Source organism: Orcinus orca, chromosome 14 (genome assembly GCF_937001465.1).
Source record: "Orcinus orca chromosome 14, mOrcOrc1.1, whole genome shotgun sequence".
NCBI classification, from domain to species: Eukaryota; Metazoa; Chordata; class Mammalia; order Artiodactyla; family Delphinidae; genus Orcinus; species Orcinus orca.
Genome location: NC_064572.1, coordinates 29,971,145 through 29,980,982, shown reverse-complemented (window position 1 = coordinate 29,980,982; position 9,838 = coordinate 29,971,145). Strand labels below are relative to the sequence as shown.

Sequence of the window (9,838 nt, the reverse complement as noted above, 5' to 3'; positions counted from 1 at the left end):
CAGGCTCAGTGCCTGTGGGCTGGGGTGCATGGCACGGAATAGGGGAGCGAGAACACGGTGCCTGCCTCCAAGGGGGCTGGGAGGAGCCCTGGGCCTTCTGGGCAGGGTGCAACTGAGGCAGGAAGCTCACGGATCATGGCACTGCCTGAGGCCGTGGGAGAGAAATTTGTGCTTTTAGGCACTAAGTCATTGTTAGGCACTAAGTCATTGTTAAGAGATGTATCAGGAATTCTGGGACCTGTAACCTATCTCCTGATCACATTTAATAAAGATCTCCAGCCTTTATTTCCGTCAAGTGATAAGCTAAGGGGATGGAATTGACCCTCTCTGAAAACATACTGCAGAGGCCACTGGATATGCTGCTGTTGGATCAGGCTGGCCCTGCCTGGGGGTCTGTGGTGATGGACTGGGGTAGGTGTGCAGGAACCCCCGGGCCACTTGTCGTAAAGACCGCCCTGGGGATACCCTGGCTCCTGCCTGGCCAGAGCTCCCTCCTACACGCGGCAGCCTGGGATAGAGGGGCTAATGCGTCGCCTTCTTCACGGAGTGCTCTGTGGTGAGGGAACTGGGAAGACGAGGTGGGGCTGGGGGTTGCAGAGGTCTTATCACTCTCCACCCCAGCTGGGGCTCTGCGGCCCTGCCTCCTTGAAGAGGCCTTCCTGGGTGACAGCTAGAGCTCTCCAGGGCTGGCCTAACTGTGCTGGGGGCCAGGCTAAGATTTGCTCAGGGAACTCAGAGGGAATAACAATGGCAGAAAGAGGAACTGGGCCTGGCAGCCAGGAGGCTAGGTGCAAAGTCCTCTTGAGAACCTGACACTCACAGCCCTGATCACCACCTGTCCAGCCCACTGAGAGCACTGACCATCTAGCCCCTTCACTGGGCATTCACTGTACCCGCTTTGCATGCTCACCTCTCCTGCACGGACGCTGTGGCTCCCTAACTATTCTGTGAGTTCTATGGTAGGGATCCAATAACAGCCTGCCCTTTGGACCTGGTTGTAGAGCTGAGGACTGAAACACAGCCACTGGGTGAGGGGCTGAACCAGGATGCCAGGGTTCTGTCCTCTGGATCACGCACGATCGGCAGGGTCACCTCTGCCTTTCGGCTAGCTCGAGTTCCCAGCAGCTTCGTCTGGGCTGTCTCCTCAACAGCAATGATGCCCTGAGCTTTTGCAGGCCAACGGGCATGGGTTTCATTTTGTTTTGCAATTCTGATCTCTTGGTATGGCTTCCTGGAATATATGTTAAGAGGGATTCTGAAGTATCAATATAGTTTAATGAGAAAGTGCTGACATCCGCTAGCAATGCATGCCTTGGGCACAGGATAGGCAAGGGCAGTACATGTTCCATATCTTTGCCTCTTCTGTGATAATACTGTGCTTTCCAAAACGCTTTACCAGGTGTTATTACTTCTTTGGTTCCTACTCCTCCCCACCCCTCCCCTGGAAAACCCTGGAAGGTTTTATTGTCCCATTTAATGCATAGGGAAACTGAGGTTCCAAAAGGTTTGTGTCTTGTCACAACTGAATGCGGAACTGGGACTGAAGCCTGGGTCTCCTGCTTCCCAGGTCTGTGCTCCTTCCTCTGCACTGAAGCGAGTGGCATCACAGGCCAGGACTTGGACTTGCTCACAGTACATACCGGGCCCTGGGGGATGAACCTGTGCCCACAAGCCCATGGCTCTACTCCTTCCACATCAGTCTTTTCACTCCCCTTCCTGCCTGGCAGCCCTGAAACCACAGGACTCCTGGTGGGCATGGCGGCCCGTGCACCCCACTTGCTTGCGGGAGGGGAATGGGGAAGGGAGAAACTCATCTATCTGCAGAGCCCCAGGGTCTCTTGGAGGAACTGAACCAGTTGCATGTGTAGCATTTGAGCAGCTGCAGAACACTCTCAAGAAGCAGGGCTACAGGAAGGGTCTGAATTTAGGCATTGCTGGGCCAGAGAAGGCCGGCTTACTTGGTGTGCAGCACAGGGAAGGGGCCGGGCTGGGGTTTCCTGAGCTTGAGCCAGGGGAAGCGGGCTTCACAAACAGCAGCAGGGTCCGAGTTTAATCAACAGAGGAGCCTCGGCTCTAAAAATATGAGGTGAGCTGCCAAGAGCAGCACCCCCTGCGCACAGACTTTCGTGGGGCTGTTGCCGGCGGCTCTTGTACCAGAAGCGGCTGGTGGGAGATTTTCTGTCTTTTTGCCTGGACAGGTGTCTTCTGTAGGCCCCCACCAGCCTGAGAAGCCAGGGCTGGTTATCTGGGATTGCTAACCTCTGGCTGTGATTCGCAAGGCAGGGAGGCCCCCCTCGGGAACCTCTGTCTCCCCATCCCCCTGCCAAGGTACCTCTGTGCCTGGGGCTCAGCTCCTGACCTCCCAGTTGCCTTCCGTCCTTCCTCCCTGGGCCCAGCCCTTCCTCTTGCAGGGGTCTCCTGACGGCCACTTGGACCCCTCCCCCAAGCCTGCCCTCCCTGTCTGTGGCCTGGAGCGAGGCAGAGGGCCGAGGCTGTATTACGACTTCCCCTGCTGGGCGCACACCATTGTGTGACAGGCCTAGGCTGGCCCGGATGCCCCTTGCAGCACAGCTGTTCTGAGCTCTGGGTGATACGGGGCTGAGAGCTGGGTGGGGATGGCCTGGGCTACTTGCAGGAATGTTCTGCTCTCAGGAAACTGTGGGGGAGGGGACCCTAGGGAGAAAAGAAGAGATGGGAGGCCTCGGATATAGGATTTCTCTTGGTTTTAGGGAGACTTTGTAGCCGAATCCCACCCCCCTGCTTAGAAAGCCCCATCCTTTAAGACAGGGATGCAAATGCCTTGTCTAGAACCTTCCCTAGCTCCTGGCTCTGACCTCCTAGCATTCCATCACATCCTAGAGTGTCAACTCTCTGTTATGTGTCCACTTCCCCCACTAACTGTAGGCTCCTTGAGGACAGATCTGTGTCCAACTCATTTCTGACTTCCTGGCCTCTAGCACAGGCCTGGCACATACTTGGTGTTGAATGAATGAATGAAAGAATGAATGAATGAATAACTCTTACTTGCCCTTGTCCAACAGGAAGGCTGGTCCTGTGCCAGTGAGGGCTTGCTTGAACCAGGCAGGTACTTGTAGGTGGGAACAAGAGGACGGCGTGTGACGTCTCTGGACAGACGTATGCACCCCTATTAAACCACGGTGACCTTTCTTGGAACCTCGAGATGGCTGGTCTGAGGCTTCTCAGGTCTCTGGCTGGTCTAGAAGACGCTGGAGTGATCCTACCTCCTCAACACTCAGCCAGTGAAATCTGCCCAGTAGCAGACAAGGTCCCTCCTCTGGTCCCCTCTGGCTTGGGGGCACTCATGACCCCAGAGTGTTCACTGCCCAGAAGTAACAGCCTGGCCAGTGGCAGCAAACCTTCAAGGGTCCAGCACTCCTCGGAGACAAACGCCAATCATGGAGGGGCACTGGCTGTAGGGCCCTGGCCTAGCGGGGCCAGGAGGGAGTGGAGGGGGCACTTGGGAAAGTATTGGGACTGGCCCCTGGGGCCTGCCACAGACAGAATGTGGTGAGGATATGTAGATACAGAGCCCTGCTCTGGGCGCTGGATGCTGCCACGGGTCTAGACTACCTGCAGCTCCCTGGACCCACCCCGGATTATCACTTGCTCTTAGGCCTTTGCTCAGGTCGATGCCCAGTTCCAGGATATGATTTCCCCCTTTGCTGTGCTAACTGTGACTGACTGACAAGACAGCCCAGGTATCACCTGCCCCGGGAAGTCTTCCCCGAGGCCTTCTCAGTGCCCCAGCTGCACCTTGGCCCTGCACAGGGATGTCCTCATGGCCTCCTTTACTCAGCTGCACTTCATCGTGGCAGGACCCGCACTGCCTTCACCTCTGTATCTCTGGGGCCTGGCACATAGAGGGTATTCAGGGAACACTGGCTGAATGAATAAATGAATAAATGAACAAATATGGTCCAGTGCTAAGTTCTCAACAATGCCCCTGTGGTCCCTGTAGTTCTTCACTGTGGTGTCACCAACAAAAATCAAATAAAAGTGATCTTTTCCCATCATGAAGAAGCAGAAAAAAAATGGAAAGGATGGATACTTTTTTTTTTTTTTTTTTTGCTGTACGCGGGCCTCTCACTGTTGTGGCCTCTCCCATTGCGGAGCACAGGCTCCGGACGCGCAGGCTCGGCGGCCATGGCTCACGGGCCCAGCCGCTCCGCGGCACGTGGGATCCTCCTGGACCGGGGCACGAACCCGCGTCCCCTGCCTCAGCAGGCGGACTCTTAACCACTGCGCCACCAGGGAAGCCCAAGGATGGATACTTTTTGACTTAAAAGTTTTCTCCTTTAAATGTTTTTCCAGCTGGTACCTGATGCTGTTTGTCTGTATTATTATAGTACAGCCCAGGAACCATATACACACATATACATATACCCAATTCCTGATCTTGGTCATCCTGAAGTTGTTTTCTTGGAGCAGAGTCGGTGATGACCAAGATGAGGAAGGTAGACAAAGGGAGACTGCATTTCTTACCACCCAACTTCCCACACTCTTACCAGGGAGCTGGAACAGGCCAAGACCTGCTTCAAGGAGGGCCAGAATGTCAGCGGCCCGCGTGTGAGAAGGCAGTGTTCACAGGTCTCCACCAGGCTAGGGTGGATCTCTAAGGAGAGTTTGGTCAACAGATGAAACTTCTGGCCATGGGGACTAGTCCCAAATTCTGCAGGGACTGCTTGGGGAGTGGCCCACCATTCGGGGTGGCTAAATGTGGCTAGGGGGATTTCACATTTCTCTAATTCTCATTTCTTCTGGGGAACAAAAGGAAACCAGATGTTGCCTCCCGAACTCAGGGTCTTAGAATATTATGGGTCTCACCATCTGCGTCCCTGGAAAACTCTAGGACTATGTGTTATAGAGGAGGGTGGGGAGTGGGGGTAAGAGTGGTGTGTTCACTGGCCTAGGTCAGGATGAAAAAGAGCAGCATGGCGGATGCTATGAGTTGCCCACCTCTTCTTCACTAACAGAGCCCTGCTTTTATTTGAGGCAGTGTTATATGTGGCCCCCAAGTAATTAGCCAAAGGGCAGAGGTGGCTTGCATAGCTCTTTATTATTTTTTGTCATTTCCTGCCTTGAACTCTGACATGATGGCTGGAGCTATAGCAGCCATCTTGCAACCATGAAGGAAAGGCCAAGAAACATTAGCTCTGACATCACTGAGCATGAAATCAACGTTTGTAATTCTCTCTGGGATTGTTGTTATGCGAGAAAAATGCATTCTCATTTATTTACGAATCCATAGTTAAGTTTCTGTTACTTGTAGTCAAACACATCTGTAAATGCTATTGGAGAGATGACCAAGAAGATGATTCACTCTGAAGCTAGGTGCAGGCAGGGAGGGGTTATATCAAAACTGAGTCCCTCCATGTCGCCACAATAAACGATACCCCTACCTGTCCTCCTCTCAGTTAGTTACATGTGCCCTGTAATTGTGTCTCCGTTTGGCCCACTGGGTATGACTGGCTGAAGTGATTAGTATTATCCTGGGCTTTTCAGAATGTGGTTTTCTGGGATTGACCCAATTCCACCATCCTCCCCAGAGCCACTCCAGATAAAAAGCCCCACCCAGGCCTGCTCTGATCCCACAGTCCACAGTGCCACTGCCAAAGGAGAGGACCGGGTCCAAGAGAGTCACCTTTTGGGGGCAGAAGGATAGAGCTGAGGCCTCATTTACAATCAGGGTCCCTAGGGTAGACAGATTATACAAATGTCCCCAATCCTTACACCTCCCTGTATCTATACTCTTTGCAATGTGACTTTGCAGTTCATTCCTTCAAAAGAGAGAGTTTATCTCCCCATATTTTGAACCTGGACTGGCCTTGTGACTTGCTTTGGCAAACAGAATGTGGCAGAAATAACCCTGTTCCAGTTCCAAGCCTGGGCCTTGAGAGGCCTTGCATGCTCTGCTCTTTCCCCCGGACCTTTTCTGGCTCCATGAGAACCAGCACTGACCAGCCTTCTGAAAGGGGACAGACAGGTGGCCCAGTTGCCCTGTTATCCCAACTGATGGGCAGCCAACCCCCAAAAGAACAGCCATCCAACCGACACACAGCTGCCCATGCACACATGTGGGAGCCCAGCTGACAGCAGAAGAACCATCCCGCTAAGCCAGGTCTCAATTGCCAGCCTGCAGAATTGGAGCTAAGTCAATGGTTGTTTTATGCCTCTCTGTTTGGTTTATAATGCAGGGTTATTGTGGCGATAGGTAGCTGATACACTCCTCTTCCTAGAGGTTTACCAAGTGCTTCCACACACAAGAGCTAACTCAATTCCCCAAACACCACCTATGCAGGAGATATTATCTCTCTTTCACAGATGACAAAACCAGTATTCAGAGAGGTTCTGACTTGCTCACAATCACGAAGCCAGCTTACAGTAGACATCGTCATCCCCCAGCCCATCACCCCACACAGCGGCATCACCATCCAGCCCTGCAGGCCCCGCCTCCTTCTGCAACTTTGTGGACCCTGCACATTGCCTTGGGCAGTGGCCCTACCCATTCACGCATCAGACTGGACCACGGACGTCAGCGCTTTCTGACCCTGATGTGTTGCCACAGCGTGTCACACCAACGTGATGCAGGGGAAGAGGCCAGAGGGCACCTTTTCCCATTTGGCACAGAGGCCCCACAGGTACACGGCACAGCTTGGCAGGCGGAGTGGGGGCTGGCCAGGCCCTGAGGTTCAGGCTCAATCTGTACCATCCCATAGAGCTGCACTGGGCAAGCAAACACGGCTAAATAGAGGCTGAGCGGCTGCAGAGGTGGGTGAACCGACACCCTAGCTTGGCACACACTGGCCCTCCATAAATACTTGTAGACTGATGGACTCAAGACGCGATAAAGGAGTTGTGGAGGACTCATCGGCGCATGGCATTCCACTCCCACCCATCTCGTCCCTGTCACACAGAAGGCGGAGCTGCCCCTTCCCCACCCTTCTCTCCCCGAGGCCAGCCCCCATCACTCACCGACAGGGTAGGGGTGCCCTCGTCCTCCACGGTGACCACCAGGTGGTAGAAGCTCTGGCGCTCACGGTCGGGTGGTGCAGGCCGCGTGGCAATCTCGCCACTGATGCGGTCCATGCGGAAGGTCATGTCCTCATTGCCCCCAGTGATGTAGTAGGACAGGACGCTGTTGATCCCGATGTCACGGTCAGTGGCTCTCACCTGGACCACAGCGGTACCCCCGCCCACATTCTGGGGGGAGAGCAGGAAAGCGGTCATTCCAGATTCAAGGCCTTTGGGGCAAAGTCTAGCTCCTGTTCCTGAGAGCCCAAGGGCTGCACCTGGACCTCTAGAAAGTTCTGCTCTGACTACCCTGGGGCAACGAGGAGGAAGATAAAGATGACGGTGCCGAACATTCTGTGGGTATCTGCTACATGCCGGGGGCCTGAGTGAACTCATCAAATCCTCTCCATAATGCTACAGATTAGGTCAACTCCATTCACAGATGAGAAAACTGAGGTGCCAGGAAGGAATGTGTGCAAATCACACAGCCAGTCAGTGGGAGAGCCAGGGTCTGAATTGAGGGAGGCCTTCATGAATGTCCAACCGGGCATGATACCCAGCAGTGCCTGGGCAAAAATTCTCCTGACATGACTCAATCTTACTATGAGTAATAAATGGGCTGTTTTTACAGATACTGGAAACAAACTTATGGTTGCCAAAGGGGAAATGTGGGGTAACGGATAAATCAGGAACTTGGGATTAACATGTACACACTACTATATATAAGCTAGATAATCAACGAGGACCTACTGTATAGCACAGGGTCTCAATATTCTGTGATAACCTGTATAAGAAACTGAAAAAGAATGAATACATGTATAACTGAATCACTTTGCTGTACACCTGAAACTAACACAACATTGCAAATCAACTATATTCCAATACCATTGTTAAAAAATGAGCTGTTTTATTTAAAAGCAGCTCTCCCAGGGTAAACCTCAGTTTCCTGTTGATGGTGAAAGGCCACTTTCTTCTTCCCCTCTCCTTTCCATCCAAACCACAAAAAGTTACCACATTCCAGGACCTGGCCTAGGTGTTAGGGATAGAATCATGAATGAGTAAGCCACGACCCCATCTCTGTGATCCGACAAACCATGGATCAGGCAGATAATTATGCGTTGTTTTTTTTCTTTTCTTTTGGCCACACCACGTGGGATCTTAGTTCCCCAACCAGGGATTGAACCTGCGCCCCCTGCAGTGGAAGCATGGCGTCTTAACCACTGGACCGCCAGGGAAGTCCCCAGGCAGATATTTAAACAGGTGCTTCACGGTCGGCTCACACCCACTGTCCACTCCAGACGTCCAGCTATATGGGCACCAGAGCCACCCTCACCTCGTTGACGCTGACATTGTATCCAAAGGGGCTCTCGATCACCGGGGGGTTGTCATTGACATCCAGGATGGTCACCTGCAGGATGTGGTCCTTCTTCCGTGGAGGGGTGCCACGGTCGGATGCCACAACCTGCGAGGAGGGGGATGACTGGAGTCAGGGCTAAAAGGATCAGCAATATGGAGTCCAAATGGGCTGCCTGTTCAGTGGGTGTGGGGGGGACTGAGAGGCCAGAGAGACTTGCTGGCCCATCCCTGCCCCCTGCCCCCTGGGGTCTCCCCAAGGCTTTCACCTTCTGCTCCATGCTGCAAACAACCGTTGCCCAATACTTGTCTGTTTGGTAACCGTCCTTTGCAATCTGACTCTGATGTGCACGGTCTTTACCTCCCCATCCTGCTGCTGACTGTGACCCTGGGCCTGCAACCAGACCCAGGGCCTGCAACCAGACCCAGGGCTCCTGCCTTTGGCTTCAAGGCCTCTGTTCCATGCACTCAGACCTGGTCTCTGGCCAATAGAGGAACAGTCTCAAATAATCTTTTGGGCAATGAGCTGGAGTCCTAACCATAGACTGAGCCTGTCCCTAGGAGCCCTGATGTTTCCTGGAGGCCTGTAGAAAGTGTTCTAGAGCTCAGACGCCTGCAGAAGCATGGCCCTGGGGTCCCCAGAGACCCCTCAGGAAACACGGTAGCCTCAGCAATTCAGCAACAGTGGTGGTCTTCGTTATTCCTCACCTCAGCAGAGGAAGCCAGGTTTTTCTGCCCATTGCACAAGAGGGGAAACTGAGGCCCAGACAGAGTAAACAACCTGCCCAAGGTCACACTGTGTCTGTGGAGGAGTCGCTCTATCAGCTGCCAGGCTTTCTCTCCCGGCTCTGGCAGCAGGCACAGACACCTCTGCTGTTTCCTGCTCTGGGTCCAGAAACCCCTTCCAGGATGCCCTTTCCAGGTCAGCCTCACTCACGCTCTTGGTCCTAAGGGGTTCTGCCTGCCCACGGCACTTGGTGACAGCAGGAAGCTGAAAGCCAGGGCGTGCTGATGGGCTCAGCTCTCTTGGGATGGAAGGCAGTTGGCGCTCACCTTGAGGATGTAGTGGTCCAGCTCTTCTCTGTCCAGGGGTCTGGCCACAAACACTTCGCCAATGGAGTCGTTGGTGGTGATGATCTCAAAGGCCCCAGCAATGTTGCCAGAGGCCAGGGAGAAGACCACCTGTAAGGGAAGAGAGAGGATGAGGGGCGAGGGGTGACGAAGCGGGGAGGACCAGCAGCTGGCCAGGCCAGGGAGCACCCTCCCGCCCACCTGAGCCCTCTGCTCAGCCTGGGAGAGTGAGAAGAATGTGTTTTATTCAGAAGTGCTTACATCCTTCAAAATGAGGGTGGCAGGTCCACAGAGCGGGCGCAGGGCCTATGACAGGCTAGGGGTGGGGGGGATGCAAGCATGCTGGCCTGGGGCCAGGTGCGAGTCCCACATGAGATTTCCC

At 53.8% G+C, this 9,838-nt stretch overlaps 1 protein-coding gene across 1 annotated transcript in view; it reads right to left on the bottom strand.

Annotated features, from left to right (window-relative positions):
- The window catches only part of LOC101273634 (cadherin-23), a 198,519-nt gene that overhangs the window by 174,656 nt on the left and 14,025 nt on the right, over nucleotides 1–9,838 (bottom strand). Inside the window, exons 7-9 of the mRNA XM_049697264.1 lie at nucleotides 9,439–9,567; nucleotides 8,366–8,494; nucleotides 6,994–7,221 (exon numbers count right to left, since the gene is read on the bottom strand). Coding sequence (XP_049553221.1) covers nucleotides 6,994–7,221; nucleotides 8,366–8,494; nucleotides 9,439–9,567 — 486 coding nt within the window. The remainder of the gene's footprint in view (nucleotides 1–6,993; nucleotides 7,222–8,365; nucleotides 8,495–9,438; nucleotides 9,568–9,838) is intronic.